Source organism: Carcharodon carcharias, chromosome 8 (assembly GCF_017639515.1).
Source record: "Carcharodon carcharias isolate sCarCar2 chromosome 8, sCarCar2.pri, whole genome shotgun sequence".
In the NCBI taxonomy this organism is placed as follows: domain Eukaryota; kingdom Metazoa; phylum Chordata; class Chondrichthyes; order Lamniformes; family Lamnidae; genus Carcharodon; species Carcharodon carcharias.
In genome coordinates, this window is record NC_054474.1 from 152,606,353 (window position 1) to 152,631,245 (window position 24,893).

At 44.0% G+C, this 24,893-nt stretch overlaps 1 protein-coding gene across 2 annotated transcripts in view; it reads right to left on the bottom strand.

The window, feature by feature from the left end:
• The window catches only part of col27a1b (collagen, type XXVII, alpha 1b), a 598,999-nt gene that overhangs the window by 454,353 nt on the left and 119,753 nt on the right, over positions 1 to 24,893 (bottom strand). For both annotated transcript variants that reach the window (XM_041193458.1, XM_041193459.1), the window contains exons 6-7: positions 15,052 to 15,105; positions 12,619 to 12,672 (exon numbers count right to left, since the gene is read on the bottom strand). In XM_041193458.1, the coding sequence (XP_041049392.1) occupies positions 12,619 to 12,672; positions 15,052 to 15,105 (108 nt within the window). The remainder of the gene's footprint in view (positions 1 to 12,618; positions 12,673 to 15,051; positions 15,106 to 24,893) is intronic.

The window sequence follows — 24,893 nt, forward strand, 5'->3', positions numbered from 1 at the left end:
TCTGGAGAAGGCCATGCTGCCCCTTGGTATTGAGGGTTCTGTGCCTCCCTTTGGCAAGCCAGGCATGTCTGTCACATTCTCCTCCTTCTTTCCTGCCTATAAGCAATATTGCAGGCAACGATATCACCAGGCTCCAACTTCGGGATGGTCTCTTCACTGCAGTATCAATGAGAGAGATACAATAATCAGCACCTGTTTCCTAAGGTCCACTTTGGGTCAAGGTATCACCTACGGTTGTGGCCTCAAGGCCCATATACACATGCTGGGGAGTCCTGGCCCCCGAAATGAAGGCCAGTAGGGGGTGCACATGAAGGTTGACCACAATCCCCCCTGCCGCCAACTCCATCCCAACTCACATGACTGACTGCCAACAGCTTCAGCTCCTCGACTGGATGTTCTGCTCTCATCTCAGACGCTGGCATCATCCAAAGCTCTGTGGTTTGGTATGACCATGAGGGTGAATGTTCAGAGTCTACCTTACAATAAGTTAGGGGGTCCGGAGTGTACCCTCAGTGTGTTCCCCTCCAAAAGGGGTCCTTAAGCTTGTCCAGGTGCCAAATAGTTCTGCTGTTCCATAAGACTCTGTGGATTTTAAAGGCTGCACACGAGGGGTTAAAACTAGGGGAGCAATCATCGCCACTTTGAGGAATCAGTGTTGCTTGGGTGGGCTTTTTGCTTCACTTGCCTGACTCCGTGCATGTCAATTGCGTTGGTGCTGAACTGTCTCAGCTGTGGCACTGCCCTCATTTTTGAACATATTTTCCAGTTGGGTGGCCATTTACTTCCCAACCCCACCTCCAGTCATGGGTTTGTGTACAACCCTCCCCAGCTCTTCGGTCCCGGTGAAGACCTTGCTCGAGGCCCCTGCCCTTCGCTTTGTACTGTCTTGACCCCACCGGAATGGAACACAATGAAAGCCGGCCACACCTTAAGCCTGGTCCGGTCGCTGTGCAGACTTGCCTGAGAGACCCCCATGAATCCGCGCTGGCGCTTACTTCGAAGCCTTGTGCTGATCCTGGCAAGCGCCGTGCTAGGATGTGCAAACTAACCTTGGCCCTCCCAGCGAAGTGCAGGTTGCCAGCTACACATCATTTAAAGGTTGTTGTAAAACACATCGTTCTGATTTCACGTCGCCGTGGGATTGAAATTCAACGTGGGGGGATCACTCAGCAGGTAGGCCTCATAACGAGATGCAAATATACGATAATGACATTCATGGCGTTTGGCGGTGGGAAACGCAGCTCGCTATTGGCCGGGGGGGGGTGTAGTGAACAATTGCTTCCTGCTTTTACGTCATTGGAAATTGTGCCTCAGGCCTTCTTTGTGATCGTGCCCAACACCAAACCCGCCCTGATCGGAAGCAGAAAATCCCGGCCCTAGTTTGCAGCAACGAATTGTGCCAGCTAGTTTTTCATTTGGTTTGACATGTCATTGATTAATTTTTCAAAGCTATTACCTTTTTAATAAGCATTAGTTCATTATAGATTTACACAGTTTCCTGGGATTTTACTCTTATGTATAGTCCATCTTGTTTTGTATATTTTTGATATCGGGTGGCTGGCTAACTCTTAGTTCTCTTTGATGTGGCACTTAATATGAAGCATTTTGTGCAGTAATATTTGCATTCAAATTGAGAAACTTCCCACAGAATGAACAATTAAATGTGGTCTACCATCACACACATTTTGAAGGGTTGTATAAAAGAAACTAATTTTTCAGCTAATTGCTTTAAGGACTCCTGCAGGTCATTGTAAAATGGTCAAATTAATTTGAAACTTGCATGTTCAGAGAATCATAGGGTGGTTACAGCATGGGAAGGAGTAACATGGTTACAGTATTGAATCTCAACATTGACCAACTGAACCCGGAATAGAAATCCATAGCTGGTCCAATACATATAATGAAACGACCCGGATAAAAGGTCCAATGCAACGTTTCCCTGGTATGACACCAAAACCTGTCGTTATGCATTTTACTATGAAAAAGGTGCTATAAAAATGCAAGTTTTTGTTCATCTACACTGATACTTTACTAAATATTGCCTGTCAGTGTGGTCAAAGATGGTAATACAGTAATACTGCCTGGTATATCCTCGAGCCACTTGACAACAACGTCAACGCCAATAGAGAGGTATCTTTACATTTTATGCAGAGAAATACATGATTATGCATTTTTTTAAAAATTCATTCATAGGCTGTGGGCATCGCTTGCTAGCCCAGCATTTATTGTCCATCCCTAATTGCCCTTGAGAAAGTGGTAGTGAACTGTCTTCTTGAATGGCTGTAGTCCATATGGTGTAGGTACACTCACAGTGCTGTTAGGGAGGAAGTTCCAGGGTTTTGACCCAGTGACAGTGAAGGAATGGCGATATATTTCCAAATCAGAATGGTGCTGGCTTGGAGGGGAACTTCCAGGCGGTAGCGGTCATGGGTTTGGAAGGTGGTGTCTAAGGAGACTTGGTGAGTTCCTGCAGTGCATCTTATAGATGATACACACTGCTGCCACTGTGCATCAGTGGTGGAGGGAGTGAATGTTTGTGGATGGGGTGCCAATCAAGCAGCTGCTTTGTCTTGGATGGTGTCAAGCTTCTTAAGTGTTGTTGGAGCTGTACTCATCCAGGCAAGCGGAGAGTATTCCGTCACAGTCTTCAGCTGTTCACTATACTGAATTAAGTACTGAAAATACTTCACCAGTCCATGCTCAGAACATAACGTTAGGTGTGATTCTGAAATTGGACAGTACTTGTTGAACAACCCTGAGTGTACAAAGAATTTCTCTAACAACCAAGTTAAGGTTATCAGTTAGGCTCGCAATGTAGCTCACTCACACTTGCTAGAGGCTACATATATTCAGGACCTGTCCTCTGTAGGTAAAAGGAACATGTCCAAGCATTTTTTTTAATTCATTCATGGGATTGCTGGTTAGGCCAGCATTTTATTGCCCATCTCTAATTGCCCTTGACAAGCAGGTGGACAGCAGTGTCCTTGAATTGCTACCATCCATGTGGTGTAGGTGCACCCACAGAGCTGTTAGGGAAGGGGGGAATTCCAGGGTTTTGACCCAGCAACAGTGAAGGAACAGTGGTATGGTTCCAAGTCAGGGTGGTGAGTGGTTTGGAGGGGAACTTGCAAGTGGTGTTTGATACGATGCACCAATCTTTGGGACGTACGGCCTATGTACCTGGCATTGCAACGACGCTGAAATTTATTGACCATATTACTCATTTGTGCGGCAGGCAGAACATCTCTCTGGCTTGATGGCAGCATCCTGTTTTTGGAAAATTCCACTTGTGTGGTTACTGCACAGTAGCATCCTGAAATGGCTAGCTTTACCTGTTGCTCAAACGTTTGCCATACCTTAGCCTTCCAGCATAATTTGAGGTAGACTGGGCACTTCTCAGGTCCAAAGTGGTGGCCTTAGGTGCCATGAGTGTGCACGATACACAATGTGCAATGATCTGATTGGCGTAGTGATTATTCCACAGGATAGTTCTGATGCTCCCTATTCCAGCATCAAGCTTGTACAATGAGCAAATGGCTCAGGCCCTTGAGGAATCTTCAGTGTAATCCATTAATCAACTGATTCAGCTATGGTCGGGGAAGAGATAATCCTCATTGATTTGTGATGTCTGCATATTTTTTTTCAGGCCTGGATCAGAAGGGAAAGTTTTGCAGAAAAGAAATGATTTTACAAGGGCAAAGACATTTTTGCATAATTAATACACACCCACATGTGTGTGGCAGAAAAGAACTGCCACTGAGCAGTTATTGGAAACAAATTACCCAGCGTCAGATCACATAATCCCTCACAAGTGTGGATTGAAGTGAATTATGTAACCCAGATGTCACAAGGTGGATTATTTATATTTTTACTGGAATTGGTAAGAGTTTTTAAATTGGCTCGTAGGAGAAATAAACTACTTTTCAAAACTGCATTTGCAAGATAGATGCAGATGACTCATAATTCCAGATTCTACAACTGACACACGTTTACAAATGGAATACGTGGCATGCCTGTAAATTCATGTCACTCAGTATAGAGCCTAACTGGTCTCTTTTGTGAAGACAATATTAAAAAGAAAAAATATGATTAAGACCTTAGCCCTAAGTTGTAGGTGTGATATGACTTATCCTCTAAAGTTAGGGTCTCTTCTGTGCTATAGCTCACTTGGAAGTGCTCTTGCCTCTGTTGGAAGTTTGTAGGTTCAATTCCTACTCCCAGGCTTGAGCACACAGATCTAGACTGACACTCCGGTGCAGTACTGAGGGAGTGCTGCACTGCTGCAAATGCCATCTTTTGGGTGGGATATTAAACTGAAACCCCAACTGCCCCCTCAGGTAGGCGCGAAAAGATCCCAGGGCCACAATTCCAAAGGAGAGCAGGGGAGTTGTCCCCAGTGTTCCAGGTAATATTGATCTCTCAGTCAACATCACAGAAAGCATGGTCATGGTTGATGTTTGTGGGGACCTGCTGTGTGTAAATTGGCTGCCACATTTCCTACATTATGACAGAATCATAGAATCATTACAGCACAGAAGGAGGCCATTCGGCCCACTGTGTCTGTACTACTTCTCTGAATCAGCAATTCGCCTGGTGCCATTCTCCTGCTTTCTCCCTGTAACCCTGTTTCTTTTCAAATACTGTCATCATCTACTTCCCTCTTGAATGCCTCAATTTGAACCTTCCTCCACCACACTGTCAGGCAGTGCATTCTGGGCCCTAATCACTCACTGTGTGAAAAATTATTTTCTCATATCACTTTTGCTTCTTTTGCCAATGACTTTAAAACTGTGCCCTCTAGTTCTCGATCCTTTCACAAATGGGAACAGTTTCTCCCTATCTACTCTGTCCAGACCCCTCATGATTATGAACTCCACTAGGAAATCACCTCCCAGCCTTCTTTTCTCCAAGGAAAAGAGTCCCAACTTCTCCAATCTATCTTCACAACTGAAGCTCCTCATCCCTGGAACCATTCTCATAAACTCTTCTGCACTCTCCCGTCCTTCAACATCCTTCCCAAAGTGTGGCAGCCAGAACTGTATGTAATACTCCAGCTGAGGTCTAACTAGTATCTTATATAAGCTCAACATATGAGTGTGTCTACACACTTCAAGAGTACTTCATTGGCTGTAAAACTTTGGTGGCTGCAAAAGGTGCTATATTAATGCAAGTTTCAAAATTATTCTTTGGTTCAATTGACAAATTTTTAGCCCACTGACAGAAACTAAAATTGTGTTAAACCCATTTTGGAAAGTATGACTGACATTAATGGCATAGAGTCACATGTTCACTGAAACACGCTGTTTTTCAAATTATATTAAGTTGCCATAAAAATGACTGGCACTCGATAAATTGTCCCCATAATACGGACGGATGCTACTCTGAAAAATGTACGAGCATGCAACTGTCATGTGACTGACTGGAATGAGCTAGCTCAAGGGCTGACAGGAACATGTGACGATTGCAAAGAAACTGACTCGGATTTATTTCAACTCTCCATCTCCATCATCAGAAACCGTTTTATATTACTGAATGAAGATTCCACCATATTTCACATTCATAGGTTAAAGGCAGTGTTCCAGAGAAAGGCCTGGCTTAGAATGCTTTTCATAACTTAACATTCAAAATCTCAGCTTGCCTGCAAATGTAGTCAATGAAAAGTTCACTGATCCCCAAATGAACCAGCAGGTAATCCAAGGTCTTAGATAATAATAAATAGTCACTTGGTAGTACAGAACTTGAGTATTGCTGAAAAAGACATTGGGCAGAATTTTTTGCCTGTTGGGCGGGCGGGCCTGACCCAATCTCCGACGGGCGGGGAGACGATCCTCGCCAGAGAAGCGGACTCAGCCGCCATTTTATGTGGGTGTGACATCCGGCGGGTAGCACTATGTGCTTCCTGTGCAGGCGGTCGGGGGGGGGGGGGGTGAATTCCCCAAAAGTGAGGGAGCACTCTTTTGCACATGCGCACAAAGGCTAAGTGCTGCCTCAGGGAGATCGCTGACGCTTTTAAAAATAAAAAAAAATTGGAAAAAAAAATTCCTTAACATGTCCCCCTCATGTGACAATGCCACATGAGATGGGACGTGTTCATAATTTACATAATAAGTTGATTGAACTTTTTTAAACACTACATGAAACCTCATCCCGCCGGTGGATGTGGTTTCATGTGTTTTCTATTGCCCACCAGGGCTCCTGGCCTGCCCGCCAAGCTTAAGGTTGGACGGGCAGGTCCTTTAGTTGTATAATTGATCCTGTCAATGGCCTCAATTGGCCATTGACAGGTCGGTGGGCCCGCAGCTGGTTTTGCTGTGCCCCCGCCTTCCTGAAAATTTAAATGGGGTGGGATAACGTCGGGGGTTATGCCCCCTGCTCGCCAACGGCAAAATTCTGCCCATTGTGTTAAAGCTTTTCACCTTGCATTTATCAGGGCAATTGCAAGAATACCAATGTCTGGGGAAGCAACAACCTTACACTGTATAATAGATACACTTGCTTCCTCTATTGTGACATCAGAATCAGAGACAACACACTCATTAATTCACCAGCCATTCCATATTAGTATAGGCAGCAAACCTGGGGTTTTACTTTCATATCTTATATAGAAATAAACTCTGGAGACAACAGTACAAAATTACCTCTATAAAATATCTGTGGGTTTATTTGCTTTGCTGCACATATTAGATGTTAAATGAAAGTTATTTTTTCCTTCTTTTGTGGGACCCTCGCAGGATATCACCTTTTATAAGGAGTAAAAGGATAATCAAGTAATATTCACACCGCACATGTGTCAGGCAATGACTGTCTCCATCAAGAGAGAATCCACCTCCCCTTGACATTCAATGGCATTATCATCGCTGAATCCTCCACTAGCAACACCCTGGAGGGTTATCATGGACCAGAAACTGAAATGATCAGCCACATAAATACTGTGGCTCCAAGGACAGGTCAAAGGCTGGGAATTCTGTGACAAGTAACTCACCTCCTGTCTCCCCAAAGCCTGTCCACCATCTACAAGGCACAAGTCAGGAGTGTGATGAAATACTCGTTACTTGCCTGGGTTAGTGCAGCTCCCACAACACTCAAGAAGCTCAACACCATCCAGGTCAAAGCAGCCCACTTGATTGACACCATATCCACCATTTTCAACATCCATTCTCTCCACCACTGACGTACAGTGGCAGCAGCGTGTACCATCTACAAGATGCATTGCAGCAACTCACAAAGGCTCCTTCGACAGCACTTTCCAAGGGCTGCAGATGGATGGGAACATTACCACCTGCAAGCTACCCTCCAAGCCACACAGTATTTTGGCTTGGAAATACATCGCCATTCCTTCACTGTCACTGGGTCAAAATCTTGGAACTCTCTCTCTAACAGCATTGTGGATGTAGCTGTGCCACATGAATTGCCGCGCTCACAACCACTTGTTCAAGGGCAATTAGGGATGGGAAAAATGCTGGCCTAGCCAGCGATGTCCACGTCCCATGAATAGAATGAAAAACAAAATCAAAGAACGGGTGAGATCACTTCAAGAAAAAGCAGAACATTGTGAGCTGGAGTCTAGTGTCAGCTGTGGCTCAGTAGGTGGCACTCTTACCTCTGAACTACAAGGCTCCAGCTTCAAGTCCCCACTCCAGGACCTAAGTGCGAAAATCAAGGGACGCTCTAGTGCATTACCGTGGGACTGCTGCACTATGGGGTTAGATTTTGGATGAGGCCCCACCTGCCTTGTCAGCTAGATGTAAAAGATCCCATGGCACTTGGAAAAATATCCTTCAATCAACATCACAAAAAGACAGATTATCTGGTCATTATCACATTGCTGTTTGTGGGACATGCTCTGTGCAAAGTGGCTGCTCTGTTTCCTACAGTACAACAGTGGCCACTCTTCAAAAATACTTCACTGGCTGTTAAGCACTTTGGGATATCTGGCGGTTGTGATGAAAGGGAGAAATGTTTTGTAGGAGTGTGTAAGGAGGACATCAAAGAGTTGCAACTGGAAATATTTAAAAGCAAACTATTAAAAGGACTAAAAGTAAAATGTCACCAGACACAGAAATATGTATCGCTGAAAGCTGAAGGATGCATTAACCATAAATTTTCCAGCACAATTCGGAAACGGGAATGGAGCTAAAGACTGGAGAGTGGCAAGTATAACCCATGTTCACAAAAGATGAAAGGGATATGTCAAAAAATAAAGGGATGGACTGTGATTAACATTTGAATTTCTGAAATCCGGGACAATAGAAGGGAAGGTTTCAGCCCAAGCCAGGGCCAAGAATTTGGGGCAGAGTCAACTAGACTGGGATTCAATCCCATTCAGATTGATCCTTTAGATAATAGCAATGGATACTGAGATCTGGTTTGGTTTGCGCAGTGTGCAGAGGTCAATACTCATGTTGGGAGTAAAGGAAGGTCCACTTGATCAATGGGAGCCTGTAGATCACACTTTTAGGCTTTGTCTAGAGATTTTCCTTGTGCTTTATGCAAGGGCCACTCATGAAGCCCTTGAATCTATGCACCAGGTGTAACTGTTAAGCATCTGATGTATGGAAACACAGCCTGGTGACAAACATTTCTGTCGAAGGGTCATGAGGACTCGAAACGTCAACTCTTTTCTTCTCCGCTGATGCTGCCAGACCTGCTGAGTTTTTCCAGGTAATTCTGTTTTTGTTTTGGATTTCCAGCATCCGCAGTTTTTTGTTTTTATTTTTATAAACCTTTGGTTGCCGTTCTATGCTTCCCGGATTGAAGTTCGTTGTTGATCTCTGAAATTTCTCGAGGGGTTCATGTTATCCAACTGTTCAACACTAGCAAGGCAGAGGGATTACAGTAGCATTCTCAGTAACTCATGGAGGAACCACAGGCACCATTTAGAGTGAAAGGTAAAGAAATATATTACACTTGCATTAAACCTTAGTTAGGCCAGACCTGGAGTACTGTGTAAAATTCTAGTTGTCACATTCTAAAAAGGATACAGAGGGTGCAAAAGAGATTTACAAGAATTATACAATAAAGACAGGGGTGCAGCTACCAGGAGAGGATGAACAGGATGGGTCAGTTTTACTCTTGAAAAGAGAATGCTGAGCAGTGACCTAATAGAGGTCTTAAAATTATCAACATTCTATTCAATCAAAAATCAGAAAGAATGGGCTGGATTTAACAGAGGGTCTCGTCCGTTGGTTATGGAGCCAGCAGGTGCCTCACATCACCTCTTTCAGGGAAGGCCTGCTGAATTTTCCCATTCGTTCATGGGATGTGGGCATTGCTGGTTGGGCCAACATTTATTGCCCATCCCTAACTGCCCCTGTTCTGGGGGCACTTAAGAGTCAACAACATTGCATGGTGTGGAGTCACACATAGGCCAGACCAGGTAGGGACAGCAGATTTCCTTCCCTAAAGGACATTAGTGAACCAGATGGGTTTTTATGACAATCGGCATGGTCATTATCAGACTAGTAATTGCAGATTTTTATTGAATTCAAATTCCACCATTTTTATTGAATTCAAATTCCACCATCTGCTGCAGTGGGTCTCTGGATTACTAGTCCAATGAAAACACCACTATGCCACAGCCTCCCCAACTGGACAGTGGGGGGCCTTCCCTAGGATCAAGGACCCGCCCACCGAAAGCTGCTAGCCAATCAGAGGCCGGTGGTGGCTGCTGCCCGTAATGCACTCACCCAAGGCCTAGAATTGTCACTGGATTCCAGGCAGAGGTGAGTGAGGGAAGGTTTTTTTTATTCATTCAAGGGATGAGGGCTTCGCTGGCTAAACCAACATTTGTTTCCCATCTCTAATTGCCCTTGAGAAGGTGGTGGTGAGCTGCTTCTTGAACCGCTGCAGTCCATGTGGTGTAGGTACACTCACAGTGCTGTTAGAGAGGAGTTCCAGGATTCTGACCCAGTGGCAGTGAAGGAATGGCGATATATTTCCAAGTCAGGATGGTGTGTGGCTTGGAGGGGAACTTCCAGGTGGTGGCGTTCCCATCTATCTGCTGCCCTTGTCCTTCTCGATGGTAGCAGTTGTGGGTTTGAAAGGTGCTGTCTAAGGAGCCTTGGTGAGTTCCTGCAGTGCATCTTGTAGATGGTGCACACTGCTGCCACTGTGCATCGGTGGTGCAGGGAGTGAATGTTTGTGGATGTGGTCCCAATCTAGCGGGCTACTTTGTCCTGGATGGTGTCAAGCTTCTCGAGTGTTGCTGGAGCTGCACTCATCCAGGCAAGTGGAGAGTATTCCATCACACTCCTGACTTGTAACTTGTAGATGGTGGACAGGCTTTGGGGAGTCAGGAGGTGAGTTACTGGCCGCAGGATTCCTAGTCTTGGACCTGCTCTTGTAGCCACAGTACTTATATGGCTAGTCCAGTTCAGTTTCTGGTCAATGGTAACTCCCAGGATGGGGGATTCAGCGATGGTAATGCCATTGAATGTCATGATGAAGGGGTGCCTCTCAGCCGTCCCCCTCCCCAATACTAGGTCCCTCAATTAGGCACTGAGTGCCTTTGAATGTGGAACTACAGCACCCCCCCCAACCCCCAGGAGCCTTCAAGCAGCCCCGCATCCATTTGCTTGTTGTGCTCCCCACATGGCCACCACCCGCCACCCACCACTGGGCAAATACTAGTGGCAGCAGGATGAGACTCTTAAGCGGGCATTAATTGGCGATGGGGAGGTAAAACTGTCCACGCACCTTCTGGCCATGGACTTAGTCAAGATGGAGGCGGGAAGGTGGTGCAGTCTCCACCCACCACCCTCCTGCCTGATTAAATGCCCCCCACCACCAAACCCGGCACAGGGGATGGCATTAAATTCTACCCACTGTTTCCACATGCAGAGAAGAGCAAAACTAGAGGCCATCAATATAAGATTGACACAAAATAATGACATCAGGGATTTAAAAGAAACTTCTTTCCCAGAGTGATGCTAAGGAATTCATTACCACAGGTCCTGGTCTAGCTTACAGGTGACTCCAGACACACAGCAACGTGGTTGACCCTGAGCAAAGGCAATAAATGCTGACCTAGCCAGCAACGCCCACATCCCATGAATGAATCAAAAAAATATATCCTGTGTAAAATTAAATTACAACTCACTGCTCCATTCGCACCTAAAACTCTGTTATCCACTCCGAGAGTAGCTTCAATCATGTAAATCAAACACACGAGGGTATATACTCCAAAATTAGCCCTTTCCAGTTGCAGAATGGAGGACAAGGAAGCAAGATCCGTTACATCGGGCAGGCAGGGGGGATAGTGGCGTGTCCCAACCTCCCCCAGCTCACTTTTCAGAGGATACCCTGGCTGGGTGTTCCAGGGCAGCAATGCCTGTCAAAACCCAAAACTTGGCAGTGAGCCCTGCTAACCTGAGGGAAATTTGCAGACTTTAAGTCATTTTAATTTGGAGCAACTCCACTTTGCCCCCTCCCCAAGCCAAGTCCACATGATTGATCTCAGTTTTCAGCAAGCAGTTAAATATACAAGCCAGTGGTTCAAAGAATACATCCCTGATATCCTTTAGCACTCCTGGATGAATGCCATTAGGTCCAGCAGCCTGGAAATCTTGAAGAGCTTTGGCCAACACTACTTTCATATTAAGTTCCAAGTATTCAATATTGAAGCACCGCTGTCTGTTACCACCACCTGCATAGTACCATTTTTTGCTGTGAAAACAGGTACATTAATCATGCAACAGTTGTACCATTTCTCTTTTAATGAGTGTTCCAAAAGGAAGAGCTAAACTGTCTGAAGGCAGGAAATTTCTTCTGTAAGAAATGTATACACTTGACTTAGCCAAGTACAAGAAATTCCTACTGTCAACTACAGCTAGATGTCTCAAAGAGGGGTCAAGGTGATGACTACAACAATGCATAAGACAAAAAAGTCAGTGAGTGGAACACAGATGATCTGTGTTTTTTTTAAATTCGTTCATGGGATGTGGCCTTCACTGGCTAGGCCAGCATTTACTGCCAATTCAAACTGACCTTGAAAAGTTGGTGGTCAGCTCCCCTCTTGAACTTCTGTAGTCTGTGTAGTATAGGTACTCGCACAGAGCTGTTAGGGAAGGAGTTCCAGGATTTTGCCCCAGCGACAGTGAATGAACAGCGATATCGTTCCAAGTCAGGATGGTGTGTGACTATGAGGGCGTCTCTTCCCATGCCTGCTGCCATCTACATGATAGAGGTCCTGGTATGGTGCTGTCGAAGGTGCCTTGGCAAGTTGCTGCAGTGCTGGTACACATTGTGCACCAGTGGTGGAATGAATGTTTAATGTGGCAGATGGGGGTGTCGATCAAGTGGACTGTTTGTCCTGGATGGTACCGAGCATCTGGAGTGTTGCATTCATCCAGGCAGGTGGAGGGTATCCCATCACACTTCTGACTTGTATAATGGAGCCCAGTGTCCATTGTTAGACATTTGATTTGGATACAATTACTAACACAGCCAATGCATCTTAAAACTCATAATACTCGATCCAATTAACCCTCTTTGCAATGATTTTCAAATCAGGGCTTTTGTCATTCCTAAAATTCATTTAAATTCACTCTTACTCCTGATAACATAAACAAATTAGCAGGTATTCCATTTTAGTAATGAGTAATAATCTCTGTTGCCTACCTTTCGGCCTGGTGGTCCTGGGAACCCTACAGCACCAGGTCGGCCTACGTCACCCTGTAAGCAATGAAACCAAGTCAGCATGTTAAAAATATCTTTGTTATTAATACAAAAAGCTTCCACCAATTTCACTGTTTGAATTACGTAAGATAAGGTGAACCGATATGGCGATCAGTGTTGTCTTTAGTTATTCATAGCAAGATAGATCAATATCAGCACAGCAACCAAAGATTTTAAAGCAATGCAGAATGTAATTTGTTTATGCTCTATCACATCGATACCTGTCTAATATCTTCAAGTCTTGCCATAGGCAGTGCTGGGCAAGATTTTACCTCACTCAAAACCCATTCACTTAGACAGTTAAAATCTGGCCCACTAATGTTTCAGCTGGACAGTATTCTTTCCAACAAAACTATTTTGCATCTTTCTAATTTATATATATATATTTTAATATATATATTTTCATTAAAAAAGGGCAAAGAACAGAGAACAGCTCCACCACAAAATAAAGGAGGTTATAAATAGCAAATACAAAATTCCACGAGAGCAGACAAGTTTTGCTCATGCTCTCCATAAAATGGTGCAGATAATGTTGGTGGTTTGGTCCATTTCCGCTCTGTAAATGATATATTGGCTTCATTTTAGTATTATGGTTTGTATTGCAAAATCATTTATCAAACAGTTCAGGTTTGTTGCTGTCATGAATCATTTATGCAACTCAAAGTGTGAGATATCAATGCTGGATAACTACATAACCTTTCCACTTTCAGTGTCAGATACTCCCAAGTCAGGTATACCATGGACAGGTACAGGATAAACCACTTTAACTACAACCTCAGCAGTACACCTTTCTTACTGGGACATGAATGTTCACAGTTTCTCAAATGGCACTGCTGTGGTTCAGGAACTGAATGCTCAAATCCCACTGTGATAGGCTGTGGAACTGAATCCAATATATCTAGTTATTTTTGAACTGGGCTTCACAGGTCCAGTTGATCAGTGCCCCAGTCAAATTAACTCTTCTCTGTCTATGGTGCACTATTGCTGTTGAAACAGATAAAATTGCTAAAGGGCCTTACAGAATAGATGCTGAGGTATTTTCCCCTGGCTGGGGAATCTAGAACACAGGGCCCCGGTTTCAGTATAAGGGGTTGGCCCTTTAGGATGGCGATGAGGAGAAACTGCTTCACTCAAAGGATAGTGAAGCTTTGGAATTCTCTACCTCAGAGGGCTGTGGATGCTCAGTCATTGAGTGTATTCCAGACTGAGGTCAATAGACTTTTGCACTCTAAGAGGATTAATTAAGGGATATGAGGATATTGCGGGAAGGTGGAAATAAGGTAGAAGGTCAGCCAGGAGCTTGCTAAGTGGCGGAGAAGGCTCAGAAGGGCTAAATGACCTATTCCTGATCCTATTTCTTCTGTATACACTATCCATATACTCATTTCAACATCTCCCCAACTTTACTTAGCGGTCACTACTACCAATAAAGAAAATGACATAGGAACAATAACACCTCCAATCCAAACACCGTCCAGACATACATGGCCATTCCTGCATAGTCACTGGATTAAAACCCTAGTATTTCCTATCCAGCACCCCACCACAATGATTACATCAGGCCATGGGGACTGACCACCACTCTACCAGGGTGACTAAGAATGGACAATAAATGTGCTCACATAACAGGAACAAACAAAAAGGTAGGGTCTTTTGAAGTAAAATGCCTACCAATCTGCACTGCCAATTGTTATCAATCTTTTTATCTCAGCAAATATCACTATAGGTGGTTTTACTGGTACTGGTCATACACAGCACAAAGCACTTTCAATCCAACTTTCAATCATTTTTTTCCCTCAATTTTCTTCCTTTCTCTCCAAAAGGTGCTGACTCTTATCAGAGTACAATTCCACAGAGAGATGATCTCTGATGCCTTACTCATAATGAGGTCCAATAGTGAATGTTGTCAAGAAAGTTACAAATACACCTCACCGCTGAGTCCATCTCGCCCATCATCCGATGCCTATATCTTGCAGCAAGGTTCAAAAGACAGCAATCGGAAGCAATCACCTGGTTGTTTGTTACTCCTCCTCACATTGGGACACTGAGAGCGACAATGGCTTTCCCATTACTATCCAAGCTCAGATCAATTAACAGCACAGACCAGGGATTGAAGCTGGGACCTTTACAACCTGCATGGTCCAGTGAAGCAGTATCTTTACCACCAGGATAGTGTCACACCAATTCAGTATGAGAGCTATTGTTAGGTTCTCCTTTTATTTAAGATGCTGGTGTCAGCATCAGTCCTGGTACTTTATTTTAAAGAGAACAGTAATTGAAAAATCATTTTCCCTCTATAAGGCACCTTATAACATGTTTCTGTGCTCTATGAATACAAACTGTTGTTGGTATTACGGTATAATTCTCCAATCTAACCTTTTGTCCATTGTATGCTTTCCCTGGAGAGATGCCAGGTTCACCTTTATATCCCTGAAAGATAAAAGGGTAACAGTTAATAGATGTTAAGTTAACTCTCCTATTCTTCTGGGTCATGAATAATTCCTCTAGCTGTTCCTTAAACTCAACTAGATTCACTAAATGAAATACCGAGTACTGCCTTCACCAGGAGTACAGAGAGTTCACATGGATATGTTAAAATAGCTGCAAGTATTCCGATATGAAAAATTCAACGTTTCATTCAGTATTTCTTCTGAAACATTCTTAATAAGAGCAGGAGAAACTTCTTATCATGGTTAACAATATTCTATCGTCTGTACACAGGAATGTGAATCCTGGGATAAAGGTCAGTCGCTCATTATGACTTTATTACAAGCACCAAGACATCTGTATTTGTATTAATGTTATTGGACCATCTGTGTTTCAATGATTTAAAATATATACATTCCATTTGGTAAACCCTTTGGTTGAAAATTTCAATGAGCTGCTTGTCTTTCATTTGATCAAATTGCTCCCCTCTTGAGCATCAAACTTTTTCATAATTGTATCAACCGTGGCTCAGTTGATAGAACACGTGCCTCTAACCCAAATGGTTGTGGGTTCAAATCCTACTCCAGGACTTGTCCTACACTGAGAGAGTGCTGCCTGAGAGGTGCTGACTTCCAGATGAGATGTTAACCTGAGGCCCAATCCGCCTGCTCTTGGGGATGTGGTAGATCACTTGGTGTTATTTGAAGAAAAGCAGGAGAGTTATCCTGGCCAATATTTATCCCCCCAAAAACTACATCAAAAAAATTGAGCTTACTGTGTGCAAAATTGCATACACTTCCTGCATTAAACAGTGACTACACTTCAAAAGTGCTTTAAGACATCTGGTACTTGTGAAAAGGGCTTTGTAAATGCAAGTTTTGTTTTCCTTAATTAATATGTCTCCTCAAACATTTCTCTTAATTAACCTGCTGACACCCTGTGTTGTAGGTTGACTTGTGAATAATCAACACTTAGGCAAGGTATGAAAGATGGATGGCACTCATGGAACCATGGAACTTAGACCCTTCAAGACACAAGTGCTGAAAGTGAACAAGTGAATGACTGAACAAACGTGAGTGTGAGAGTGCGAGTATACTGGACAGAGAAGGTGGAACAGGAAGACACAATATGCAGGTATTTTCTAGAACTAGGGGTCACTGTTTAAAAATAAGGGGTACGTCCATTTAAAGCAGAGATGAGGTGAAATTTTTTTTTCTCTCAAAGGGTCGTGAGTCTTTGAAACTCTCCTCCCGAAAAGGTGGTGGAAGCAGAGTCTTTGAATATTTTTAAGGCAGAGTGGATAGATTCTTGGTAAGCAAGGGGATGATGGGTTATCGGGAGTGGGCAGGATGCAGATTTCAGGTTGTCAGATCAGCCATGATCTTATTAAATGGTGAAGCAGGCTCGAGGGGCTGAAAATGGCCTACTCCAGCTCCTTGTTCATATGTTTGTATGACATCAGATCTACAAAGTGAGTTTTTAAAAAAACCACAGTAGTGGTTTTCTGCTCCTTACTTGCTAAGCTGTGGCTTTCTGTCCATTAAAGAAAGTGGATAGTTGGAAATTGCAAACTGACCAGCACAACAGAGGATAACCCTGGAATGTATCTAAAATCCATCAGCATAATTTTCTATCACAAAGCCTCGGGTTGTGTAATACAACTATTTATATTAAAAGATGCACAGTAAAACACTGGCTGGCTTGAGGAGCTGGAAGAAAATCCATTGGCACAAGAGACCAGAAGCTCAGAGTTTCTATCCAGTTTTCCTTTTGAAGCAGCTTCACTATGTGGGCAAACAAACAGTGTCACCAAAGTTTCCATCTTTAGAAAGCCTTAAAATCGGTTGAGTAGCTTCATGTGATTCTGTTCATCTTCACAACTCTTCAACCGTTCTTATAGTTTTGGAAAGTGCTCCAGGCAAGGTCTTGGTCATGTGTCATGTAACCAGACAAAGCCAAGAAAACTGATGAGGAGTGGGGCAGGATTTTCTCTGTGGGCTTCTGAACCCTGCTGTCAGACTCAAATGGGAGTAAGAAAACACCACCACGTAGTAAAGTCACTCAATATGATTCACCCCTGGATGGCCAATTAGTGGCCAGATGGCGGACTCACCAACCAATTGCTGGGAGACGGTAGCATAATGGTAATTTCACTGGACTAGTAACCCAGTCTTGGGGACATGGGTTCTAATCCCTCCGTGGTAGCTGGTGGAATTTAGGTTCAATTAATAAATTTAGAATTGAAAGCTAGTTTCAGTAATGGTGACCATGACAACTACCATCAGTTGTTGTAAAAAATCTATCTGGTTCACTAATGTCCTTTAGGGAAGGAAATCTGCTGTCCTCACCTGGCCTGGCCTACATGTGACTCCAGACCCACAGCGAGGTGGTTGACTCTTAGCTGCCCTCTGAAATGGCCCCGCAAGCCACTCAGTTCAAGGCCAATTGGCTTGGGCAACAAATGCTGGCCTTGCCAGCAACACCCACATTCCATTAAATTTAAAAAAAAAACCAAGGATGGTGGGTGGGCTCTCGAAGCTGGAGGACCAGTATTCCAGCTTAAAAACAGCAGCAGGGCTCTATGGTAGGTTTTTAAAGGGCAAGGGTGCCGCAAGATGGAGGCATCCTCCCTCCAAACATTTTCAAAATTTAAGTTAGAAATGGCCTTTGCAACCAGGCCACTGGTGTGGCAGTTGATATGGAGGATTTTTTTTTTTAATTAATTCATGGGACTTGGGCATCACTGGATAGGCCAGCATTTATTGCCCATCCCTAATTCAGAGGGTAGTTAAGAGTCAACCACATTGCTGTGGGCCTGGAGTCACATGCAGGCCAGACCAGGTAAGGACAGCAGATTTCCTCTCCGAAAGGACATTAGTGAACCAGATGTGTTTTTACAACAGTGGTGTTGTGGCCATCGTTAGACCTTTAATTCCAGATTTCTATTGAATTCAAATTCTACCATCTGCTGCGGCAGGATTCAAACATTACCCTGGGTCTCCGGATTATTAGTCCAAGCAACAATACCACTATGTCATCAAGGTGGTGGGGGTTGAAATTCTTGGGACAGAAACAGTATTAAGTTCAGCTGGAGGTATTTACAATTAGAACTGCATGAGCTCTTAGAAATGGATCCTTTATTTTCTCTTCCTAGTCGACTCCCTCTGCTGGTACATGTGCATAATGGGAACCTCAAGTGAGCCAGGTGACAAAATGCACAATCCAATTTTCAATACACTAGTGGGGGTGGGGGTTGTGGAGTAGAGAACCCTCCTTAGGGCGGCATGCAGCTGTTGTTGAACACAGGCAGGCGCCCAGGGGCCTCTAAGCCTGCCCTTAGCACTGGCACCTTTGCTGCCAGGAAGCCCCAGGTCGTTAAACTGTTCCTAGCTGCCTCCTGGAACCCAGGGGCTGAGTGAAAAATCCCAGTCGGCCTCCTGCATTTGGCCTTAAAAGGCTGTTGATTAGCTTAATTGCTGCCCTCCAGAACCCACCTCCTGGAAGAGGGCCTGGGTTCTGGGATGGAGCAGAGGAACCGTGACACTAGGGCCAGTGGTGCTATTTTTAGTGTCCGCTTGTCTCCGTTTGCAGACCCAAACCCAGCCCATGATTTTTTTTTTCAGTTTTTATTTGTGTCACCTCATAAGAAGTCACTTCTCAAGCAGGCGTCTTAATTGCTACTCCGTCAGATTATTTAAAAAGCAGCATTGCAAGGATTTCACTTAAATGGGAAATATGATCACACAGGATGAAAATGCCCATTTTTGTTTTATTTTGATCCATTTATGTAGCAGTGTTCAATTTTAACTGAATTTTGTCTAGGTATGCTCACCATACATGGAGTCAGTGATGTAATATTATCAGCCGCTTTCTGTATGGTTTGCAAGCCTGGCCGCTGTTCAAATAGTTTGAACTACATTTGGAAGTTAACAGAATTTAGTGTTACAATCAATTTCCTGAGCACACATAACAGACCCTGAAAAAGATTTGAATTTGTAGACCAAGTGTTGCATCTAGTTTTAAATGCAATTAGTAGAAAACAGTAGGAAGATAAACTATATAACAGTCTAAAAAAAGTCATTGCACAAGCATAAAACACTAAGAACGAAATAATTCATTGAACAGCACAGAAGAATATCAGTGAAAATGATTCCCTCCAGGCAAGAGCTTGGCTCATTATTCACTAAAATAAATCTTGGCACAATTTAAACTTCCAATCAAGGCCGTGACGAACCTCCAAAGTGATTTAGGTTCCAGGAGATGTTTTTTCCTTATGGTTTACTGTTAACTGGAACAAAGTGAGGAAAAATTACTGCGATCAGTTGGGGTAAAAATTTCCAATCTAGTCGAATCCACAATCTGGACTATCTCACCAGAAGCCAATTTACTCAAAAAGAAAAAAATGAGCAGGGCCATATGAATCTAAACATCCAAATTCTTAAGGTGCTTTAACACAGATCTTTGGAACTCACTAAACTATTGCCATTTATCATGGTTACAGGCCAGAAGCTGGGGTAGATAGTGGTGTAATGTCACTGGATTAGTAGTCCAGCGGCCCAAGCTAAAGCTCTGGGGATGCGGGTTCAAATCCCACCACAGCAGCTGGTGGGATCGGAATTCAATAAATCTGGAATTATAAAGCTAGCGTTTCAGCAGTGGTGATTGTGGCAACTATCATGGATTGTTGCAAAAACCCATCTGGTTCACAAATGCCCCTTTACAGGAAGGAAATCTGCTGGCCTGTGTATGACTCCAGATCTATGTTGCTTAACTGCCCTCTGAAATGGTGGATCAAGCCACTCAAGAGTAATTAGGAATGGGCAACAAGTGCTGGTCTTACCAGTGACACCCACATCCCATGAAAGAATAAAGGAAAAAAAGCAGACCATTGTGCCTATAAAAGCAACTTGCCGAGGTCCCACTCCCTTGATTTATCCCCCAATGGCCCTGCAAGTTTCCTCTCTTCAGTTGATTTTTTTTGAAAGCCACGATTGATTTTGCCTCCACAACACTTCTCAGGCAGCACATTCCAGATGCTAACTACTCCTGCATGAGACCATTTCTCACGCGTCTGGTTTCATTAGGAGGAGTAACCCTGCTGCCTGCCCCATGGGATGGGTTGAAGGCCCTGTCATTTTCATTTAAATATATCCAGCAACCCATCAACTAGAAAGGCAGCTCACTGATCAGAGGATTGGGAGGGAGCGTGCCCAGGATGGGCCGAATGGTTTCCTCCATTGTTGTAAGTTTCTACGATTCTATGAATTGATGATTCATGATTTAAAATCATTACGACAAATAAGTGATGTTTCACATTTAGTCAAATAATTAAACATCACCCTGGCCATTTCGCTTCTCTTCCTGAAGTATCTAAAGTTCCACTCAGATTTGGAATGATAAATTGCTGAATCCAATCGCTAATTGCATTGTGACTTTCCTGACAAAATGTTACACATCGTGAACATTTCACTGCTGCGATTTATAAGATGTCATTAGATTGCAGCATGAAATACCACACATGTCACAGTGGCCAGCTGGTATATTGAGCACTACATGCACCAGACAGAAATACATGAGCAAACGTTCACATCCAATGCATCTGGCCTGAAACCAAGAAACTTAGCCCTTTCCAACTTTTCATTCTCTTCAATATTCATAAATATATAGAAAAATAAGACTTGCATTGATTCATAACCATAGTCCGTTCCAAAGCACTCTACAGCCAATGGGGTGCTTTTGAAGTGGGGTCACTGCAGTGCTGCGGGAATCTCAGCAGCCAATTTGTGCACAGCAAACCCACAAACATAATAACATAACAAACAGATAATCTGTTTTTGTGGTGGTTATTGAGGGATGAATATTGGCTTGGCCACCGCAGAGAGCTCCCTGCTCATCTTCAAAATAATGCCATGGGGTCTTTTTGCACTCACTTGAGGGGGCAGACAGGGCCTCAGTTTAGCATCTCATCCAAAAGATGGCACCTCCAAAAGTTCAGCACTCCCTCAGCGCTGCATTGCAATGTCAGCTTTGACTTTTGTGTTCAAGTTCTGGAAAAGGTGTTGAACCCACAGCCTTCAGACTCAGAAGCCAGAGTGCTGGCAACCGAGCTCCAGTTGAGAGAAAAAAAACACAATATAACAAAAGAGCGCCTCATTCTAAGAATGCAATTCAAGAAGTACAATATCAGCATCAGCTACGGAAAATAACTAGAGCTTACTTTTTTTTAAAAAGTAAGCCATTTTTTAAATCATACTGCTGAAAAGAGCAGCACCAGGCATACCTAAAAATGAGGTGTCAACCTGGTGAAGCTATAACAGGACTACTTGTGTGCCAAACAACATAAGCAGCAAGTGATAGACGGAGCTAAGTGATCCCACTACCAACTGATCAGATCTAAGCTCTGCAGTCCTGCCACATCCAGTCGTGAATGGTGGTGGACAATTAGACAAATCACTGGAGGAGGAGGCTCCACAAATATCCCCATCCTCAATGATGGAGGTGTCCAGCACATCAGTGCAAAAGGTAAGGTTGAAGCATTTGCTACAATCTTCAGCCAGAAGTGCCGAGTGGATGATCCATCTCGGCCTCCTCTGGAGGTCTCCAGCATCACAGATGTCAGTCTTCAGCCAATTCAATTCACTCCACATAATATCAAGAAATGGCTGAAGGCACCAGATACCGCAAAAGCTATGGGCCCTGACAATATTCCGGCAATAGTACTGAAGACTCGTGCTCCAGAACTTGCCACACCTCTTGCCAAGCTGTTCCAGTACAGCTGCAACACTGGCATCTACCCAGCTACGTGGAAAATTGCCCAAGTATGTCCTGGACACAAAATGCAGGACAAATCCAACCTGGTCAATTACCGCCCCATCATTCTACTTTTGATCATCAGTAAAGTAATGGAAGGGGTCATCAACAGTGCTATCAAGCAGCACTTACTTTGCAATAACCTGCTCACTGATGCCCAGCTTGGGTTCCGCCAGGGTCACTCAGCTCCTGACCTCATTACAGCCTTTGTTCAAACATGAACAAAAGAGCTAAATTCCCAAGGTGAGGTGAGAATGACTGCCCTCAACATCAAGACAACATTTGAACGAGTGTGGCATCGAGGAGCCCTAGAAAAACTGGAGTCAATGGGAATCAGGGGGAAAACTCTCCACTGGTTGGAGTCATACCTAGCACAAAGGAAGATGGTTGTGGTTTTTGGAGGTCAGTCATCTCAGCTCCAGGACTTCACTGCAGGAGTTCCTCAGGGTAGTGTCCTAGGCCCAACCATAAAGGACCTTCCTTCCAACATAAGATCAGAAGTGGGGATGTTCGCTGATTGCACAATGTTCAGCAGCGTTCACGACTCTTCAGATACTGAAGCAGTCCATTTCCAAATGCAGCAAGACCTGCACAATATCCAGGCTTGGACTGGTAACATTCATGGTAACAAGTGGCAAGTAACATTCGTGCCACACAAGTGCCAGGCAATGACCAGCTCCAACAAGGGAGAATCTAACCATCGCCCTTTGACGTTCAATGGCATTACCATCACTGAATCCCCCACTATCAACATCCTGGGGGTTACCATTGACCAGAAACTGAACTGGACTAGCCATATAAATACTGTAGCTACAAGAGCAGGTCAGAAGCTAGGAATCCTGCCACGAGTAACTCACCTCCTGACTCTCCAAAGCCATTCATCATCCACAAGGCACAAGTCAGGAGTGTGATTGAATACTCCCCACTTGCCTGGATGAGTGCAGCTCCCACAACAGTCAAGAAGCTTGACACCATCCAGGACAAAGCAGCCCACTTGATTGTCACCACATCCACAAACATTCACTCCCTCCACCACTGACGTACAGTAGCAGCAGTGTGTATCATCTACAAGATACAATGCAGGAATTCACCAAGTCTCTTTCAACAGTACTTTCTAAAACCACAACCACCATAATCTAGAAGGGCAAGGGCAGCAGACAGATGGGAACAGCACCACCTGGAAGTTCCCCTCCAAGTCACTCACCATCCTGACTTGGAGGTATATCGCTGTTCCTTCACTGTTGCTGGATCAAAATCCTGGAACTCCCTTCCTAACAGCACTATGGGTGTACCTACACCACATGGATTGCAGTGGTTCAAGAAGGCAGCTCACCACCACCTTCTCAAGGGATGGGCAATAAATTCTGGCCCAGCCAGCGAAGCCCACATCCCGTGAATGAATGAAAAAATAAGAAAGACACTCTCCGCTCATCTGGACAAACACAAAAATGTCAAATTTCAAACAATCACATGGCTGTTTTATGTATTAAAGGAACCCCATCCACCACCTTAAACATTCACTCCGTCCATCACCGACGCACAGTGGCAGCAGTGTATACCATCTACAAGATGCATTGCATCAACTCACCAAGGTTCCTTCGAAAGCACCTTCCAAACCCACGACCACTACCATCTAGAAAGGACAAAGGCAGCAGATAGATGGGAACACCACCACCTGCAAGTTCTCAATCAAGCCACTCACCACCCTGACTTGGAAATATATTGCCATTTCTTCACTGTCACTGGGACAAAATCCTGGAACTCCCTTCCTAACAGCACTGTGGGTGTACCTATGCCACATGAACTGCAGCGGTTCAAGAAGGCAGCTCACCACCACCTTCTCAAGGGCAACTAGGGATGAGCAATAAATGCTAGTCTAGCCAGCGAATATAAAAAAGAAATTTGTAAGCAAAGCCCTTTCATAGTCAGGTCACTAGTCCAGGGGGAGGCAGTGGCACAGTCTCTGGACTAGTACTCTAGATACCCAGGGTAATGCTCTGAGGGCCTGGGATCAAATCCCACCTCAGCAGATGATGACCTAAACGTCTAATGATGACCATGAAACCACTGGTTTTTTTTGTTGTAAAAACCCATCTGGTTCACTAATGCCTTTAGGAAAGAAAATCTACCATCCTTACCTGGTCTGGCCTACATGTGACTCCAGACCTACAGCAACATGGTTGACTCTTAACTGCCCTCTGAAATGGCCCTACAAGGCACTCACTTTTCAAGGGCAATTAGGGATGGGCAATAAATGCTAACCCAGCAAATGACACCCACATCCCATGAATGAATAATTAAAAAAAGTGAAGATATTTCTCATTCAAAGTTATCAATACCCCTCCAGCAGAACTTGAAAGCAATTGCATTTCTCTGCAGAGGAAAAAACATTCTGAGGAACAGGTTTATTGTGAATATTTTATTCTGCAAATCTAACTGTCGCAATCTGAGATCTGTACTTGCTAACAAATCTCAAATTTAACAAATCGTATAAAAGTAACCCAAAGTTCAAATATTGTGATTCTGACTTTTAAACATCAGACTAATAGATCATTTAGAAATGTCTCCTACAGTTTATACGATTGTTTATGAAGCAATATGGGGTCTCGAGCAGAGAAGCACGTTCGAATCCATGACAATTCCCAGAGCAAGACTTTCCCCGCCTGGCTGACAGCTGCTTGTCTAAGATGATATTACTTGCTGTTTTGCCAAAGACTCTTCATGTAGTTAAGAGGGGCAAACCATTTGGCTCCTCAAGTCTGTTTTGCCATTAATTAGATCACGACTGACCTGCACCTCAAACCCAATTATCTGTCTTTGATCCATATTTTGTGACCACATTAAATCAAGTGCAACTTGGCAGCACTCAAAACTCTGAATCACAACTTCTGAGGTAAGTCCCACTCCAGGGCTTGATTACAAAAATCAAAGCCGACACTCCAGTGCATTACTGAGGGAGTGCTGCACTGTCGATGGTGCCG